General features: G+C 49.1%; 1 protein-coding gene and 1 pseudogene across 1 annotated transcript in view; both read left to right on the top strand.

Annotated features, from left to right (window-relative positions):
- Positions 1-20,267, top strand: part of LOC144166179 (uncharacterized) — a 52,286-nt gene that overhangs the window by 13,478 nt on the left and 18,541 nt on the right. Inside the window, exon 3 of the mRNA XM_077695781.1 lies at positions 1,001-1,216. Within this exon, the coding sequence (XP_077551907.1) occupies positions 1,001-1,216 (216 nt within the window). The remainder of the gene's footprint in view (positions 1-1,000; positions 1,217-20,267) is intronic.
- Positions 12,576-14,487, top strand: LOC144166147 (E3 SUMO-protein ligase KIAA1586-like; annotated as a pseudogene).

Genomic DNA, 20,267 nt, shown 5'->3' with positions numbered 1-20,267 from the left:
GGCTCTCCATTGGCGCAAGTCGGTAGGCTCCTCCCACTTCCTCGCGCGACACGCGTCACACTACCTCCCCCCCCCCCCCCCCTTCCCTCAAAAACCTCATCGCATCGCAGAAGCTGCCGCGCACGCGAATCATCGACGTGCGGCCGTCTAAAAATCACACGCGCAACGCCGACGCGCCGAATCGCGTGCAAAAACGCACCATGCGAGTCATGTTGCATGTCAAATCGGGACAATAAAAAAAAGCAAAAGGTCTCGCTGAAGCGCAAGTTGAAGCTTCTATCCCGCAAGATGAAATAAACTCCCTGAAGCCGTAACAGAAGGCAAGCAAACCTGAAACTGAACAAACTGAAGTTAATCAAAGTGCATTATGAGAATTAGGGCACTTGCAACAAATGTGTTTTTCCTTATGATAGAATGTGTTTTGTATATGCTTTTTATATGCTTCACGACCATTTCCACAGAATGGCGCCTGTTTTATAGGTCAGGGAATTTTGTTTAAAATGGTCATGGAAAACATGGAAAAGTCAGGGAAATTGAATTAGGCAATTTGCTAGACACCCTGGCTTAACCAGTGGTGGCGGTGGCACTTGTCTTTACAATTTTGTCGTTTTCCTTGCCATTTTAGAACAACTGGCCGTAAAAGGTTGCAAAGCTCCAATGTGTGTTGACAGCGGAGGTGTTTTCGAGCTGTACCCAAGAGTCATAATCACTTACATCTTCTGTTTGTGCATCGGCTGCCGTGACTGAGTGGCCAAGGCGTTAGGCTGCTGAGCCCCAGGATGTGGGTTCGATCCCGGCCACAGCTGCCGCTTTCCTGGTGAAGTGAAAAGCGAAAACGCCGCGTGTGCAAGATTTCGGAGCACATTTAAGCTCCTTGGGTGGTCGGCCAATCGGGGGAAGCCCACCACTAAGGTGTGCCTCGTAGCCGAAATGTTGTAAGCTTGGGTGTGTTGAACCCTCAGGGTTTGAATTCTTTTGCCGTCTCCCCGTGCGCACGCAGACGGGCAGCGGCCGTCCGCAGCGGGAGAGCAAGGCGGCGGCAGCGCGGCGCCTGAGCAGCCTGGAGGCGGCGGCCAAGGAAGGGGAGGCCCTGCTCAAGGAGCTCGGCCACAAGGACAGCGCCGACGCTGACAGCGGCCGCCGGCGCACGCGCTCGCAGACGCGCGGCACCCCGGCGGCGCCCCCAGCCCGGCAGCAGCGGCAGGCGGCCAAGGCGGTGAGTAGTACCCGCTCGTCCGTCAATGGGAGGGGAACATTGTCACGGGGGGCAGAATCGAGGTTGGCATGACTGGCTGACATGCGGAGACGGGCAGGGTGGCACACTTAGCAGGCAAGAAAAGCCCGGTCGTTCGGTCCAAGTGGCTGAGAGAGAGTTGAACAGTCACCTATAGTCCGGTACAAATTAAGAATGACAACAGAAGTTGCCCCGGCGTGTCGTCAACACAGCTGGCTGTTTCTCCACACATCAGAAACGGTGCATTACTGTGAGTACAGTCTACGCTCGTTACATCGGATCCGTCAACAGACTTTCGGTTACAACAGACCATTTCTGTGGGCTTGTCTGGTCCCCATGCATTTTAAATGGAGTCCACTCCACTCATAACAGACCCGGCTAGAGCAGACTATCGGCTACAACAGACCAAATTTGGGGCGAAAATTGTTTCGACTGAATGTTTATAGCGGACTTCCGTGGCGCTGGCACCCGATATGCTTTTTCTTTGTTTAGTTTGGCAAGAAAACATTTGTCTGGCAACATTGCTGGCAGCCGGGTTGTTGGCACAGCCAAGCCAGTGCCAGTTCTTTTTTTTTTTTTTTTTTTGTGCGACCAGTTGCATGAGTAATAATTAACGCTGTCGAACACTGGGAAAAACGGGCCGACATCGCCAGAAGTACAGGCCTGTCTTAGCAGACGGTCCGCTCTACCGTCAAGAACAAGGCCGCTGCCGATAAACGCGACTCTGGTGAGATTGAAAACTGGGCTATCAAATACTTAAAGTGGTGCACCCAGAGGCGAGTTTGCCCTCGTCAGTTTTTATATGTGATAAAAAACTGGGGTTCAGTGGAGTTCGGTCTTTATTATTCCCACGTATGCATCGTTCCCGTTCCATTCGGTGAAAAGGTAATAAATGCCTCAAGTAGTGGGGCTGGTTCCCATCCATTGTGTGCAATCTGCCGGTAACTGTGCGCAGTCCAACTGGTCTAAGTTTCGATTTCACAGCTGTCAGTCATCAGATTATTTCATAACAGCTGTTTTAAGCGCAGTCTCCTTTCAAAACGCGCTCGCTGACGTCCGGGTTCATCGCTGTGGGGGAGTGACACACTGCATCAGCTATTGCCATTCTTAACTTGTACCCATAGTAATTTTTGTCCTGCAGTTCTTTTTTGCTCTTTATTCGAGATAAATGATGGGGTCCCAGTGTTAGTATTACTTGAAAGGGGACAAAAATGGCGGAAGTCAGCTTAACCTGACACGGTAAAGGCAGATTAGGAGGAATCGACTGAAACAGGCAAAAGAGGCAAAGTGAATAATTCTTTCTTCAAGGGGAGACGCTCCTCGAAAACTTCTTTTTTTGTTATTTAAACTTAGAGCTTTCGAAATCGGACCACTGATGTAGTTTTTCCTCCCGATTCCAAATCTGTAATCAGTTTTTACATAAGTGCAATAGTTTGTGAGTGATGTTGCAAGTAATGGTGAAACTTGATAAGTTTTCTGGAAACTTTCACGCATACTAAATGTTCATGCAGAGAGTTGTTCAACAGCTCCTTTTGCTCCCTATTAGCCATAGTGTGCCGATATCTAGCTAGAAATTGTGCTTCAACTGCTTCAACTTTGAAAATATGAAAAAAATATCTGTGTAGCAAAGTACCCTTTTTGTGCCACTCAACTACGATTTAATTAATTAGTAGATATTTAGGGCTTAAGGTAGTGCTGATTCAAGCAGATATCGGCATTCTACGCACTCTCCTCAATGTGTGTGCCAAATTTCGTTGTGGTATGACCATTCTAAGTGCCCGAAACACTTCCCGCAAAAAATGCAAATCGGCCAAAATTGCGAAATGAAAAAAACGCGCTTGAAAGTTTGAAACTGTATGTACAAAAATGAAAAATGCAGTAGCGCGAAAGTTGGACACATGTCCAGAGGGAATATGGGGTGTCTAAAACTCTCCAGTGCCATAGGTTTTCCCTTCCCGGCTGGTGCGGCAGGACTCTTCCATCCAATCTTTCTTGGCTGCACTGCGACGGTGTGCCCTCGCCTCAGCAGTCTGACGCACATTCATCTTGTGCATGCACATGCTGTCTCAGCGGTCGCTGAGGGTAACCAGGGCCTCAAAAGGAAGTACCCCAAGCTCTTCCAGCACCTTTTCAAAGCTATCCGCCGCGGTGGCTCAGTGGCTAAGGTGTTGCGCTGCTGAGCACGAGGTCGCGGGTTCGATTCCCGGCCGCGGCGGCCGCTTTTCTGGTGGAGGCGAAAAGCAAAAACGCCCGTGTGTACGAGATTTCGGCGCACGATAAAGATCCCCAGGTGGTCAAAATTAATCCGGAGCCCTCCACTACGGCGCGCCCCATCGCCTGCGTTGTGTCGGCGCGTTAAACCCTACAATCAATCAAATCGACCTTTTCAAAGCTCAAATTCGAGTGTCAGGGTACACGTTGGCATCACAGACCCCGTTGTAGGCCTTGCTGTCTCCATCGCTTAGGAAGATGGTGAACCGCAGGGGCGTCTCATAGTCCACAGTTTTCTGCCAAATGCGCACTGCAGCTTCGGCCTCCATGGCATGAGAAGAACAGTCACAATTCCTCTCACAAACAGGATGATGAAACGCCTGCCATGTTTCCTCGTCGCCTCCCATGTCTTTATGTAAACTGCACGCCAGGCAGAAGTTAGAAAGCACTTCATAGTCCAGGCGCAAACCAGTGTCCAAAGACACCACAGTTCCCACACCATTGTGGCTTTTGTGGCCTCTTTCTTGCCATGTGCCGTCAAACGTGACTGGCACGTCCCTACAGTTGAACCTCGTTATAAGAGACATGGATGTACGAGACAAATGGGTATAAGAGACACTATTCACCCACTTGGTTGGCTGCCCTATCTTTACCACTAAATTTACCTCTTTTATAGCAGACATCGGATGTAGAAGACAGTTGGCTATCAGGGACAAGTCATCCTTGAACTTTAATCAATAATCTCGCTTGTAGCAGACATTTTAACTTCAGATGCAGGTGCCACCAGTCACTAATTGCAGTTGCTTCCATTGTGGAAACACAGGTGGACGACAGACGCCTCCAATCGCTACTTATGATAACTTAAGCAAACACACAGTGGTTCACTCAGCTATGGAATGACAATGAGAAGCCCTGCCAATGGAAATGCAACTTACAGAAGTGGTTGAAACTTACTGCCATCCATTGGAGCGCGACCGCACATGCGGGCTCTCCCACTCGCATAGCTTCCAATCAAGAAGCACTGCAGATGTTGAGTCCTGCAAGCGTAATGAATAGCCTGAGCACACAGCAGAAGCTGTGCGCTCTGGCTATTCATCAGACTTGTGAACTCAACATCTACGATTCATCTTCCACAAACGGTGAAAGGAAAAAAAGCTTGTAGAATCGGCTGTAAAAAAACAGTGTAAATAAAGTAATGAAGCAAACAAAGATTCAGAACTGATTCATAAATTCTGGGGGCCAAACATAAATTATAATGATTCTTTTGCAACATGCGTTAGTGTTCTTTTGAGCTTATTTTAGTCATACGGTGCCCACATTGGACTAGGGTCTGATAAGTAAATGAAAACATGGCTCCCTGCTTATAAGGGACATCTCGTATAGGGACCTGGCGGCCATTGTATGGCACCACCGTTGTTTCAGCGAACAGCGCCGCCCGTGGCGAAGCGCTCGTCAGTGGAATGCCGGTGGCGGTCAGCGCAGCGTAGTTGTGCATGGCTTTCTGTCGTTTTTCTGCGGTGCGGCTTGCAAAGCGAACGTAACCCCACGTGCATTTTTCAGATCGGTAAATCTTGAGTGTGGATGTGACGTTTACGAGGCATGCCATGTGTGTTACTTACGCCCATACTCGGTATTTACAAATAGCAGACGACGCTCCATGCGCCAAGCTGGAAGTCAAGCTGGAAGTGAAAGTTTGTTGCTTCATGCAGTGTTTTCATGCCTGCATGCAGTTTCGCGAATCGAGGAGTATATTGCCGCTAAATGCTCCCTCAAAGCCGGTGTGTGTAACCGATCTAGGAATGCTGCGGCGCTGGCCTTTGGCAGTTGATGACGAAACGACGAAACGGCGCCGACGTCGTGCACAAGCGAAAGACAAAGTTGGAGGGTGTCTTCGAAGATTTACCTCAAAACAGAAATTGTGATGGACGACGCTTCCGCAACTTAATTACCTACGGCTGAAACGTGTTTAATTTCACAGAAATGCTCTTACTACAGTAATCGGGAATCGTTGATAGAATAAATACCGCATGATAGTAGAATGTTATTGCTTGTCGTGGAGAAGCATTGCTTTACAAGAATTGCAATGGTTGCTGGCTAGTTGGTAAATGGTTTTTCAAAAACCAATTCCTGCGTGGCTGAAGGACGCAAGACAGGAGAGTGCCCGAAACCTGTACTCAGCTTCACAACTGAATGCTGCGGTTGGTTTACAAGCTGCCACCTACGCTTGAAAAATCGTGCACACCTCCGTCTAACGACGATGATGGTTTATCGCAAAGCTCTATCGTTGCCTTGGTTGCCTTCTGGATTTAAAGTTTGACTAGTTAAGCGTCGAATTTGACCAGCACGCAGTTTGATCTTTTGATCGCAGCGTCTTTGACTTTGACCGTTTCCCATTCGATTTCGCAGGGAAAAAGCTTTGTGTTCAACCATCATAAACATTAGACGGAGGGCTAGATGATTTTGCTGTTTAATTTTGAACTTCCATGCCCCCTCTCCAAATCTAAACTTTTTCCAGTGTGTCGGAAATGTGCCTGTGGTGGAGGACTCGGGCTCATGCACCCATATTTGAGGCAACTAATCACCCGTTTTTGGTGTCTTCACCAGGCATTACACGATTTTTTTAGGTACTCTATAAAGAATACTTAAGCATTAAAAAACACCGGCTGACGTTAACACTGCGACATTTTTTGACTATCGGTGCCAGCCTTTATTCTACGCAGGGGGTAAAACGGGAAGGGGAGGAGGAATGGTGGATGGTTTGTAGCTTGGGCGGTTGAGTTAGTGAATAACTTTGGCTCTTGATAAAATGACCACCACAAACATGGGGTTTCCACTTCGGCTTTCAGGCTCCCATGCTGTCACAGTGTCGCTCACCAAAACCGAAGGTACAAAGCTCACGGTTACAGAAAGTGTAAACTACCGCAACATTTCTACGGCTACACGGTAATCCATCTCGCATACAGGTGCCTTTCTATTTAAAGCACACGTATTGAGGTATCCAAGCGCTAGGGCTGGCGTGGAAACTGTAGTCATTGAAACCAGTGAAAATAATTTAAAGTGGTAGAAATTAATTCTAATATTGCTAATAGTTTTATTCCTACACAGATCGCGCGGAGCCAGGCGCAGAGCGCTGCAAAAAGCGCTCGTGTCAATGTAGCCCTTCCCCAACCTTACAAGTATCCAATAAGTTTGCGTAGCCGTGAGTGCATTTAAGAAGAAAATAATACTAATATTAGTAGTTTTATTCGCACTCAGAACAGGTAGAGCCAAGCGCATATCGCTGCAAAAAGCGCTCATGCCATTGCAGCCGATGCCCAACTTTAGACGCGTCCGTCAAGTTTACGTAGTCATTACTGCATCTAAGAACCCAACACATCTGTTTATACTTCGTTTCATCTCACATGTCTGCTCACAACGCCACCAAAACATACAAAACACCGAAGCAAACACGACAAAAACAACGGGAGGCTGTGTAGTCCAATGCACCGGCGCATTCCACTGACGAGGGGAGCGCCGAGTGGTGGCGCCACCCGTCCAGCTGCCCGGTCCCTATAAACAAACTGCTCCCCGATGCGTGTCTCTTATAAAGCGGTTCAACTGTATTACCAGCCACCTCTTTGGTCACGCTGCATGCCCTTTGCATGTTTTTGCCGACAGCCTTCACCGCAGCCCCGTGAATCTTTTTGCCGATAATATGGAAGGTCTTATGGTGCATAAAGCTTGGTAATCCAACTACTGCACAAAATCGGGAAAGTTGCTCATGCCCGATGCCGACGGCGCGCTCTGTAAGCACCACTTTCAGGTTCACGGCAAAGGCGTCACGCGAACTCCCGCTGTCGTAGCTTCTGCTTGCACTGTGGCTGCCATCTGACGTGACCCGCTTCGACGAGTACGTGGACGAAAGGATGCTCTCTGAGCACTTCGTATTCTCACAGTGCAGTTCCAGAAACGCAGAAAGGCCTTTCCGCTTTGTATTCGGCGCCCGAACTGCGAGTTTCCGCTTGTGGCAAACGGAACATGCCGCGCCTGCGATGACGGCCGTCAATGCACCCAACTCGCACAACACTAAGCTTTCGGCCTGACGTCGTTTTCGAACAACGCGATCTTTTTCTGCGATGCGCTCACAAATTTCTCTGAATCGTGGATCTCGTCATCGCTGTTGCCATGGTCGACATTGCCGTGGGTGATGTTAGGCGTAGCGGCCGCTGGCCCGTCGGGGACATATAGAAGAATGGGCTTTGTAACAGTGTATTCATCCTCATTTGAATTTGCAATGATCGTCGGTCACTGTGTAATTTTTGCTTAACAGCAATGACATCCAGATGCAAACCTGGGTTTCAGCTTTTCCACAATGCACTCCATTGACCCAGTCATGCAGTCAGCAATGAAATTTTGGCGAATAACATTTTCATATGTGCAGATTCTCCCCTTAAAAGTCTGGTTTGCACAGTGCAAGCATGGCAATCTTCAGATTGCCATGTTGCACCGCAAATCACGTTTGCATATCTGCCTACTCCCGATTTTTTTGCCTATTCTCCCAATTGTATTGGAACAGTCGTAAATCTCCCAAAAATGTGCCCCTAGTGCACTGCAAAAAAAAAAGAAAGCATGTCAAGCAGCACCGCCGCATCGTAATTACCATCATGAGCTAGGTAGCCAGCCGAAGTCAGTGGAAGTCGTATCCAAGCCATTTGAGTTCAGTGAGTGTGTAGGCCTTTTTTGTAGCTCCGTAGATAACATAGCGGTGTCGAAGTCGAAGTAGTAGTGTTTGCAGTTTTTCCTTAGGCCTCATACTGCAGAATTTACGTGATCTGTGCCGTCCCGGAAAGGCAAGCACTTTGGATTTTGCATGAATATTGCATGCGACAATAACGTGGCGCACGGGTGGAAAAGCGATATGAAACTGCACTTGGCAATGACCAAGCATCGCACCGAAGAGAAGTGGGGGTCCGTAGACAATATCTTTGTCAACAGCAATGAAGACGGTGAGTGTTGTGCATGCCAAAAGCCTCTTCACTAGGTTGCAACAATGCAAAATCCGCCACCGTGCAGTTGTTGCAAAATCGTACGCAGGTGAACTAGATGGGCAGTTGCGAGTGTACAATGCTCCTCCCAACTGTAAATAAATGTCAGCTTGAACCTGCTAGGTTTTCAGCATTATTATGGCCTTGAGAATCATCAAAGCGGATATCGGAGGCTATAAAGGCCACGAGTGCTGCTACAACCCCCCCCCCCCCCCTCTCTCTCTCTCTCTCTCTCTTCCCCTGATTATCCCGTGGCCAATCTCCTGATTTTTGAGGTCCCCAGGGGTTGGCAGGTATGCGCTTGTGAATCAAATGGTGTGCACGTTGCTGTGATTCTCTGACCAGGGTTCGTACAGGTCACGATGTTGTGGACACAGCAGCCCAAAAATTTGTCAAATAGAGTTGGCGGTGCCGTGGCGCCGCGCGTGGACCTTTGATTAAAAGGACATCTGGTGGCAGAACTCCTTAAAGGAGCCATGAAGAGAAAACACAAGTTTGGTTCATTCGAAAGATTGCCTCGTTAGAACCATAACGACACCACTTATAACGCAAACTTCGCTCAAATAAGCTACATAATTAGGAAAAAAGGAAATGACCATGCGACCCACCAGCTCATTTTCCGCAACAGAACCTATGATGTCACTCGAGAATGCTCTGCGATTGGCGGAGGCCGGCAAAAGCAAACGCATGTTAGGCAGGCCTTACAGTTTGCATAGCGAGCTAAATGCCCGTGAAACACACTGCACATTCTTTTTATGACAAAGAACGGTGGAGTAAACGGTTGAAGTTCCGAACGAACACGCAAGCATGTGCGCCAATGCGTATACGAAACTACCGCCAACCGAGCTCGACATCTCGCCGTTGCGCAGACGAATTTTCGGGTTCGAGTCTCTTAGGGGCCAACGAACCGTCCCAGCACGCACAGCTGCGACCTTGCTTGGTATCGTAATCCCTTCACAGGAGGTTGGCCGTCATATCGCCAACCAGCAAAGGTAAAAATAGGAACGAGGGGAGTAAGGAACAGCAAACTAGTGACAGTCGTCGCAGTTTTGGAATGGTGTTGGCTTGCTGCTATTGTTAGGAGCTCGTTTCCAGTTTACAACCACTGAAAACTTCAGTTTGTTCGAGTACTTTAGAGTGAAATTTCGTTGCTACGTTTTGAAATGCCCATGTAGTACGGGCAAATCGTCGAGGGAGTGCGACATCCCCGGTGAGGAGATCTCCTTTCATGTGCTGCCCAACGACGAACCTCGGCGAAGCAAGTGGCTACGTTTTGTGAACTTTGCAAACGGAGGAGAAAGAGAGCTTAAGGAAGTACGAGTGTGCTCGCTTCATTTCCGAGGAAGTGATTACGGCAGGGACCCTTACGTTAGCTCACTCCTGGGACATGCTGGCGCTCATCGCCGACTTCGTCAAATCGCCGCCAAAGCGGAAAAAAAATGTCGTAAACACCGCGCATTGACGTTCGTATCTTTCTGGTCGAAGCAGAGAGCTCGCGCTAACGGCTTTCCATACATGACACCGGCCAACTGGCATAAGCGATACTGCTACTGAATTGAACTATTATTAACCGTAATAAAAATACGGCACATACGTACCAGTCTGTATTCGTCCGTCGCGATGGGGCTGACGAGGCAGCGGTGCTGACGGCAGGGCGTTCGTCTGTTGTGGCTATCGCGGAATGGTCGCTTTCCCGTCCACCGCGTATTCCACAACTCTTGCCGCTCGTGCACTTTGAAGCATTGAGCGTTCAAGTGTAGTGAGGATGTTAAATGCAAGCCCGAGCTCCTCGGCGAGAGTTTTGTTCTCCGGATCAGGCGATTCCATGACTAGGGCTGCGGGTGCACTAAGTTTTACTAGTATTTTTAAAATGGCGGCCGTCTCGGTCGACTCCCGCGTGTGGGTGCTATATGGAGTCGACATACTAAGTATCTGTTTCATGGACCGGCTCGTATGACGCCATTGTTCACATCACGGAATGTGCAATTTTAGCGGGAGATTTAAAATTTTGGCTTAAATTGCCTTATTTCTCAGTGAATAAAGCATCATTTGCTTCCGGGAAAGCACTTGGGGTACTATGAAACGCCTAATCTTTCGAATAAAACAAACTTTTGTTTATCTTCATGGCTCCTTTAACTAAGCTTCGAAGCGAATTGAACAACGACTGTCTGAAGCCAGGTGGTTAGCAGGCACCAGCGGCATGCATGTAAAACAACATTGAGCTCACCGTGTGAGCTCACACAACGCGATCTTAACGCGTAATTTATTGCATTGTTTAAACAGCCACGAGATTTCAGGCGTCCTAAGTTCATTAAGACGCGCGCCCAGCTCCTCAGAACATTGGACACCGGTAGTGAGTTTGACAACATCGATTCGTGTCTGCTGCTTCGTGCATGGACTTACCCCAGTTGTGCGACGTCATTTACGACGAAGAAACATCAGCGTAGCCGCCGCCAGTTTAATCCATTTCACAAACTGCCTACTTGTTTGTCGGGGCGTTGTTCCGGCAGCGGACGCTTTCTTTTGCCGCTGCTTGTACGGAGTAGCTTGGGGGGCTGTAGCCAATGGTAAGTCGACGGCACTGCATCGTTTGCGAGCGCGCACCTCTTCGACATTCAGTAGTACATCCCTTCAAAGCACCAAAAAACCTTTTCGTGCAACCGCACTATCAAAAAAATGTAGCACAGTTCAGGTGTGCTACACAAGTTTCTGTGTAGCACAGATCTGGGGCGGTATTCACGAGTTTTGTCTCATTTGTGTCCCTTTCAAAAGTGTCCTTTTTGGCGAGCCCTGATTGGCTAAAAGCTAACAACCGGAAGTGACGTAACGCAAGCGCAACAAACCTACTGCCAACGCCCACTGCCTAACCGGAAGTACGTCACGATGAAAGGGACTCAAAAGGGACGTTTTCAAAAGGGACAGTTACAAGAATACCGCCCCAGGTACCTCCGCCAAACCCGCCGCGGTGGCTCAGTGGCTAAGGCGTTGCGCTGCTGAGCACAAGGTCGCGGGTTCGATTCCCGGCCGCGGCGGCCGCTTTTCTGATGGAGGCGAAAAGCAAAAACGCCTGTGTGTACGAGATTTCGGCGCACGATAAAGATCCCCAGGTGGTCAAAATTAATCCGGAGCCCTCCACTACGGCGCGCCTCATCGCCTGCGTTGCGTCGGCGCGTAAAACCCCACAATCATCATCATCAAGGTACCTCCGCCACCTCATGTCAGTGGTGGGCAGGGTTCTCCTCACGATGCATGGCGGGGATTTTGCCGCCCACCAGTGTGGCTGCCCGTCCATCACCCAATTAAACCACGTCTGGGCCTTCCGATGCGGCTTTTTGGCAATTCGCAACCCTTCAAATCGCTGTGCTTGGCGAGACGGCGCACCAAAATCAGTCAACAAAATCAGGTCTTCGCCGCTCCTCTGCGGTTGCACCGCATGCCCATGCTAGGTGCTAGCCGGTGCTAGTGGAGCGTGTATAGAGAAATTGTAGCCTGTACCAGCGCAGCTTCTTTCTGTTTTGTAGGGGCTGGGGGAGGAGCAGTCGTGGGGAGGAGTCGCCATCTCGCACGCACCTGTTCGAAAGGAGAGGCGCCACATGAAACTTTCCTACTCTTCCGCACAACAACCACTCCGCAACGGTTCCGCGTGCACCCACAGCATTACTCTTGCGCCTCATCAACTTCACTTTTTCATGGCGTCACTGCACCGCTCTGTTTAGCGGGTGCGCGTCGAAACAACCTAGCTTGGTTAAGCCAAGACGTACCATGCCAAAGTCAACCCAAGCACCGAGGCGCCAATCGAAGAAAATGGCCGCCAAGAAAAAGCCAATGGAGTCGTCTCTGCTCTCCTTTTTTTTTTGTCAAAAGTTGAAAACAGCGTCGAGGTCCGTTGACCAGGAGGGGCAGCTTGCCGTCGCTGCCAGTTCTAGTGCGGCAGATGTCACCAACACATCTTCAAATGTTGAAGTGTCAACCAATGAAGCACAGCAGCATGCCGCAAACACCTGGCGTGAACGCAGCCGACGTTACTTCCACATCGTCGTTGAAACGACCTTACCACTTCGGGACGCCGCGCGATGTTATACTTCCAGCCATGTGGAAGCTGGTGATGGCAGCAAGCACGTGTCACGTTTCAACAAATCATGACTTTGCATAATCCGGGGCTCCTTTTCGATGACATCAAAGGTTGGATGCTTTGCAAGCTTTGTAGGAAGTGTGACAAAAGACCATTTGACAACTCCGTGTGGAATGAAGCGCCCTGTGAAAGGATTCGGCTGGAAAGCGTTCACAAACGTGAAAATTGCTACTCGCACTGCGACGGAGTAGCGCTGGAGGCGCTTAGCACCGAGGCTGTGCATCGCCTTCGGAGGCTTTGCAATCTCCCGTTTCCCGTGGCAGAATGCAAAAAGCATTTGCCAGCCTGTACTATCTTCGCAAACGTTGGATAGCGCACACGATGGACTACGAGCCGCTTCTGGGCTTGCTGACATTTCTGGGGCTGAACATAAAAGACCAAATTGCAGCGGGAAAGAATGCGACCTATTGCAGCCAGCGAGCTATCATAGAGATGGTGACCTGCCTGTCGAGCGTCACGGAGGACAAGATTTTGCAGGAGCTCAAACAAAGCGAACATGATGCCCTGATGTTCGACGAAACAACCTACTGCACTACAGTAGAGCAGTTGGTTATCCACTGCTGTTACATTTTCGATGGAAACTTGCAGGTGAAGTTCCTGGCATTGATTGATTGATGTGCTGGGCAGCCTAGGCCAGCAGTTGGATGAAAAAAGGGCGATTTCCCTTAATGCAGCCAATGTTGCACGAGCAGTGGAAGATTTTGTAGTGAAGCAAGGCTTGGCCTTTGAGTGGCATTAGAGCTGATGGTGCCCCCATAATGACAGGAAGGAAAGGGGGAGCCGTGAAGCTGCTGACAGACAGGCAAAGGGCAGTAACGGCTCCACAATGCACTCAAGGAGCTCACAAACTCAACCTGGCTGCAAACCATGCTGCAAAAGCAGTTCTGTACATTGGCAAACTCAAGGACCTGCTGCAGCACCTTTACAGTTTTTATGCATCAAGTCCAGTCCGCACTGCTGGACTGAGCGCTGTGCAGAAAGTACTAGATGCACATGGAGGAGGAGGAAAGATGATTGGGTCATCTGCCACACGCTGGCTTAGTGTAGGAGGATCGTGTGCAGCCGTGCGAAACAATCTTGCCTCCATTCTGGTCAGTCTGTCAAGAGAAGCAGGGGAGCGGAGGGAGGAAGTAAAGGCTGCGGGCTTGCATAAATTTGTGTCAGACTAGAAGTTCATTGGCACTCTGTTGATCATGTGTCAAGTCCTTCCATTCATTGACAGGCTCTCCAAAGCGCTTCAGCCCAAGTCGCTGCATGTGGGTCTTTCACAAGGGCTGATTAAGTCCACAATCAAGACCCTGGAGGCCCAAAAGAACATTCAGAGAAGTTCAGGCTTTTTGTGAAGCCGGTGGAATCCTGTTTCACACCCACTCAGGAATATGAAGAATGGCTGAGGGCCACAAAAAGCTCATTCCTGGACAAGTTGATTGAAGACATCAAGGACAGGTTTCAGGACGATGCCGTACTGGCAGCCTTTTCTGTGCTGTTTGCCAGAGGCAGCTATGAAGAGGTTGTGTCTGGCAATGCCGCGTACACTTCTGACATGATGGAAGAGTGGCGAAGTTTTGCAAACTTTGTGCTGGAATGTGAGAAACTGCAAAAATGGGCAGATTCGGGGTTTTGCTGCATGTGGCTACAGGCATGAAGGAGTTGTTTCCTGGTGGTGGTGGTGTTTCCTGCTGGTGCGTACCTGGTCCTGCCTCCGCACACTGCAGACTGTGAAAGAGACTTCCATACGTTGAAGCTAATTAAAACACAGTTGAGAAACTGCCTAAAGGAGGAATTGCTCGATGCACTCATTCGCATTGAATGCGAAGGACGAAGAATATCCCTATGACAAGGTAATGGACAACTGGGCCAAGCTAAAGAGTAGGCTGAAAGTGTAAATTAGTTGCCAACACAAAAATTAGGTGTTTCACGGTTCTGCAGTATTGCTGTTTGTTTTGTAAATTGACCCCCCCCCCCCCCCCCCCCCCCCTGCTCTGATGATGTCCACCTCAAAAAAATTTTGGGAGAATCCTGGTGGTGGGCGTCCTGTCATGTCACTTGCTCGTGATCTAACAGTTGTCCTTGGGAGTGCTTGAGTTTAGAAATTTTGGGGCAGTATAGCCGGAGTTTGAACAGGCTGTGCTCAGGTTACAGGAGGCACACAACACCAGTCTCGGCCCTTCTAGCGTAGCATGATGAATTCAGTATGGTCTGCATAGCCCCATGAAGCCATGGTATGATTTCGGTCCTAGAAAAGGCTTAAAGGGGCACTGACACAAAACGTTGCGATAAGTAGCTAGTGACCTACTTATAACCTGTAGAAACCTCATTTGCTTCAGCGTGCGACGGTTGTTTAATTAGAGGGATTTTAAATGCGGCCAGTCGCAGTTTCGGTTTCAGCGAGTGCCGCGAAACAATGGATTTTGTGGATTTTGTGTGAACAAAGCTGACCACGTGACCGTCGGAGGGATATCACAGAGCAGAGCCGCCGTAGCACTGTCGAATCCGCATCGACGGCAGTTTCTGCGAATGCCCCCACGTACTGATCTCGTGAGACGCTTAATTAAAAAGCGACCGTGGATGTGACGCAGGCGCTACGAGTGCAAATGCTACCGCGGCTAAAGAACGACGCGCGACGCTCGAGGCGGTGGGTGGCAAGACGCGCGCTGGGAGCAGCCGGCCGGTCTGCCTACAGGTCCGCCTACAGATGTGTTCGGCTCAGCACTGCGGCGGATATTCGAGTGCCGCTCTCGTAAGCGGTGCAGATGACAATTTTTAATGCAACCCGCCATCGCATCATTAACTCCTTTCTCATTTAAGCCACTATGGTCGGGACTTGGGGACAATTTCGTGCAGCGGTAACAAGCTATCACTCGAGCTACCTGCGCCGGCCTGGGCCACTTCGCGGCCGCGGCCGCCGCCTGCACAGCGACCGTGCGGCTAGCTCAGTGGGCTTTTCGTGCCTCCGGCGCATTTTCGCATCCAATGGTAATAAACAGTAATAGAAACAGAGTGCCTGGAATCGCTGTAGAACTTTGGTCGCGGCCAGCTGCCCGATTAGCTGACGAAATCACGGCGCCTCCGCCGCCAACGATCGGGTCGTTCGTTCTCGAGAGCAGAAGCTCCGCCCTCCGGGCCTCCGATTGGAGCGGCGAGCCGGGCGAGCCCGCGTAAAACGCCGGTAGTGCGGAAGCGGCAAACACAAACTCGTGACGTGTTTGGATGTTGTTTATTTACAATTGCGCGTGGTCCTCTGCTGGCTGCTCGGTTGCGTTTCGCACACTTCAAAATTGATTTTAAATATGTTCTAGGCTGTATTCGCCGCTGATATTTTGCAGATGATGTATATGTGTTCCCACCAATCTATCTCCGACGTTATCTCGCCTTCAAAATTTTGTGTCAGTGCCCCTTTAAAGGAGCACTGACACGAAAATTTTGTTACACTTTTATTGCTTTTATCGATGCTTAATGGTCTGGCGAACCTGAAACAGCACTTCAAATACTTCAGCGCGCGATAGCTAATTACATTGAACGGCCTGAAAATCGTTTGTTTCAAATTCCCACGCTTTCATCCCGAACGGCGCATATGACAGTCCCGGTTTGACCTCACCGCTTTGTGCGGACGTCACCGGCGCCCGCTTGAGGGGTGTTGAGCCTGCTCGCCGCTCGTGGGGCCGCGCGCGTGAAGGGACGTCACGAGTTTTTGACGCGCGTTGTCGCGTCACTTCTTTTTCCTCTCATGGAGTGATGTCACGCTGATGTCCATTGGCTGAGTGCCGCTCCGCACGCTGCTCCGTCAGCGCGATAAATGAGATCCAATTGAACTATGTTCTTCGCGTCGCTGGCCGCTCATATTTCAGCCAGGGTATTCTGTTGAGTGAAGGAAGCGAACTGTGCAATAATATTAACGCCGAAAATTGGTGTCAGTGCTCCTTTAAAAAATTGTAAAGTTCAAGAAAGGTCTCTGCATACTTGGGAGTTAGTAGTGGTACTATAAGTATTTTGGTGGTGCTGGTACACCACACCTAGCCAAACTGCTGTTTCAAACGACTTCATATTTCATGAGCACATTGTGATTACGGTTTTGGAGCTCAATATTGCTGAAAATTTTGAAGATTACACCTCCGAGAGAATCAAAAGAAGTGAAGTAATTTTTCAGACGTCAATTTTTTTATCGCAGGCCAGTTGAGATATTGAACTGGTTTTTGTTAATATAAATAACTTAGTCAGGTATCTAAACACTGTACTACAACATTTTTAAATGACACCAATATAATAGCCACGATCTGGATTCTGTGAAAACGGTGTGTTTTTACACTTTCCTCAAGAAGTACACAGCCGGTAAATATATCCGATTCGTTTTTGCTTGCAAATGCTGCCCATTTGATTGCCCTAAAATCAATTTCAGGATTTTGTCCTAACATGCGCATAAAAAAGAAGTGAGGTTTGTTAATTCACACCCTTCTGGACGTAGAATTCAGTTGAATTTTCCCGCGTTCGCATAGCGCCATCTGTTGGAACTTCCTGCAACCCCGCGCCTCCTGTAGGGAGCCCATGTTACTGATCATAAAACCGTGACCGATGAGCATCATTGAGGTAGCACTTCTCATGGGTAAGAATTCCTTTTTTCACTCAGTCGGCTTCCGTCGTATGTTCCTAGTGCAACCTCCTGCCGAATGCAAGTTATATTTAGAACCGGGCACTCTTTCCAACTATGAGGCAGAGATAATTAGAAGGATCAGAATGGGGTGGGGTGCATATGGCAGACATTCTCAGATAATGAATAGCAGCCTACCATTGTCGCTGAAGAAGAAAGTGTATGACAGCTGCATCTTACCGGTACTCACCTACGGGGCAGAAACTTGGAGGCTCACTAAGAGGGTTCAACTTAAATTGAGAACGACTCAGCGGGCAATGGAGCGGAAAATGATAGGTGTAACATTAAGGGACAAGAAGAGAGCGGAGTGGGTCAGAGAGCAAACTGGTGTTAAAGACATATTAGTAGAAATTAAGAAGAAGAAATGGACGTGGGCAGGGCATGTAATGCGAAGGCAAGATAACCGCTGGTCATTAAGGGTAACAAAGTGGATCCCTAGAGAAGGCAAGCGTTGTAGGGGGCGGCAGAAAGTTAGATGGGCAGATGAGATCAAGAAGTTTGCAGGTATAAATTGGTCACAGTTGGCACAGGACCGAGGTAATTGGCGAATAATGGGAGAGGCCTTTGCCCTGCAGTGGGCGTAGATAGGCTGGTGATGGTGATGATGATGACTTTTTCTGATATATTAGAGTGCAAGCAAAACCCCAACCTCCCCCTTTTATCCACTCTTCCCATCCTTGAGCTGTGGGAGAACCTGGTGACCAGCAGCGATTTGGAAGGCTGCCCACTCATCACGTGGCTTTCTGGAATAGGGAACGAGTCCCCCTTCACCGGCTCAATGTAATGTTTTTCACTCGCACACTCACTCGCTTGATTGCACCATCTTGGTGCAATTTGTTTAGCGAGGGTTGCAGTAAAACACGAGTTCCAGACGTTTCGCACTACCCCGTTGCGCCTGCGGTTCGAGCCCATGTATTTATTGACAGCAGTCAGGAGCTCCTGAGTGTGTACCACTTCACGATGAACTAGCCAAATATGACAACTAACGAACAAAGGAGCACGTGTTATACCCATTAGTGTCATTAATATAATGGCCCACTTTGGCATCGCCAGGTACTACCGCTAGTTTTTCATATTTACGAACGAGCACCGGACTAGTGCAAGTGCACCAATCACTTTGGAGGTTGTGGGCAGACGATCGTTGTTGCTTTCTCGCAGTCTCCGCTTTCACTTGCACTCGGTGCGATGTCGGCAATGTAGTCTTACAAACTCTCCCATTGTCGTGGTGTCATCGTACACCCTCACAAACTTGCTGACCGTTGATCCAGCAATGCCGTCCGGAAATTGACAGCTCGCTCTACACCTCAAAAACACTGGCGGTGGCTTTGTTGCACCCCTCACGATTTTCAGTCATCACTGGCACGCACAAGCAGCAGATTTGAAGGAATTTTGGGTGGTTTCTTTAGTGACACCTGTCCAGAACCTACTTCGCGAAGGTGTTCTCGGGAACCTTGTGCGTGACGGGACGTTCGACTTCTCAGCAAGTTCACTCAGCAAGTTCTACTCGATTTGCGATTGCCAGCTTCACAGTGGAAGCAAATTTTGCGGCTTCGCTCTAGCTAGAGCCACTGAATAAGCCTTTATGTAGTAACAATAGCGCTAGCCACCACAGCTATACTTTTGCCAAAGGCCACAAAGCGCGAAAGACACACACAACGAACGGAAAAAGAAAAGCATGGCGGGTGGGCGTGATGGCGCAGTCACAGTAGGGAGAGCAAGGTGAGGGAGGGGAGAGCCACCCAATGTTCATGAGTGGCCGGGCAAAAACCACTTGGGGGATGTGCCGGCAGAATTTCTTCTCCGCCCCGAGGGAAAGCCACCTTAGGGCATACTTTTGCGGCATTTGTCGTTTTATAGATCAGTTGTTGCGGGTAGTTTTGTTCGAGATAACCGTAGTTTTTGCTATAGGGACCGGGCGGCCGTTGTATGGCACCACCGTCGCTTCAGCGAACAGCGCCGCCCATGGCGAACCGTTCGTCAGTGGAATGCCGGTGGCGGTCAGCGCAGCGTTACTGTACATGGCTTTCTGTCGTTTTTCTGCGGTGCGGTTTGCAAAGCGTAGATAACTACAGGGGCTTTTTTCAGATCGGTAAACCTTGAGCGTGGATGTAACCTTTACGAGGCATGCCATGTGTGTAATTTACGCCCATACTCAGTATTTACAAATAGCAGACGACGCTCAATGCGCCAAGCTGGAAGTCAAGCTGGAAGTGAAAGTCCTTTCCTTGATGGAATTTTTTGATGCCTGCATGCAGTTTCGCGTATCGAGAAGTGTATTGCAGCTAAATGCTCCCACATAGCTGGTGTCTGCAACCGATTTAGGACTGCTGCGGCGCTGGCCTTTGGCAGTTGATGAGGAAACAACGTCGTGCACAAGCGAAAGACAAAGTTGGGGGGTGCCTTGTAAGATTTACCTCAAAACAGAAATTGTGATGGACGACGCTTCCGTAACTTCATTAACTACGTCTGAAACGTGTTTATTTCACCGAAATGCTCTTAACTACAGTCATCGGGAATTGTTCACAGAATAAATACCGCATGATAGAACGTTATTGCTTGTCGTGGAGAAGCATTGCTTTACAAAAATTGCAATGGTTGCTGGCTAGTATTGGTTAATGGTTTTCCAATTACCAATACCTGTGTGGCTGAAGGACGATAGACAGGAGGGTGCCGAAAACCTGTACTCAGTTTCAACACTGAATGCTGCGGTCGTTTTCAAATCTGCCACGTACCGTTGAAAAAAAACGACGATGATGGTTTCTCGCAAACTTTCTCGTGCGGCTTTCATTGGTTGCCTTCTGGATTTAACTTTGACTACTTGAGCTTCGAATTTGACCAGCACGCAGTTTGGTCTTTTGATCGCAGCGTCTTTGACCAATTCCCATTCGATTTCGCGCGAACAAAGCTTTGCGTTCAACCATGGTAATCATTAGACGGAGGGCTAGATGATTTTGCTGTTTAATTCTGAACTTCCGTGCACCCCTCTCCAAAGCTAAACTTTTTCCAGCGTGTTGGAAATGT

The sequence above is a fragment of the Haemaphysalis longicornis genome, unplaced genomic scaffold (assembly GCF_048455015.1).
Source record: "Haemaphysalis longicornis isolate Haplotype H1 unplaced genomic scaffold, Haemaphysalis longicornis Haplotype H1 scaffold_16, whole genome shotgun sequence".
Classification (NCBI taxonomy): Eukaryota; Metazoa; Arthropoda; class Arachnida; order Ixodida; family Ixodidae; genus Haemaphysalis; species Haemaphysalis longicornis.
This window is presented reverse-complemented; position numbering and strand designations above follow the sequence as displayed.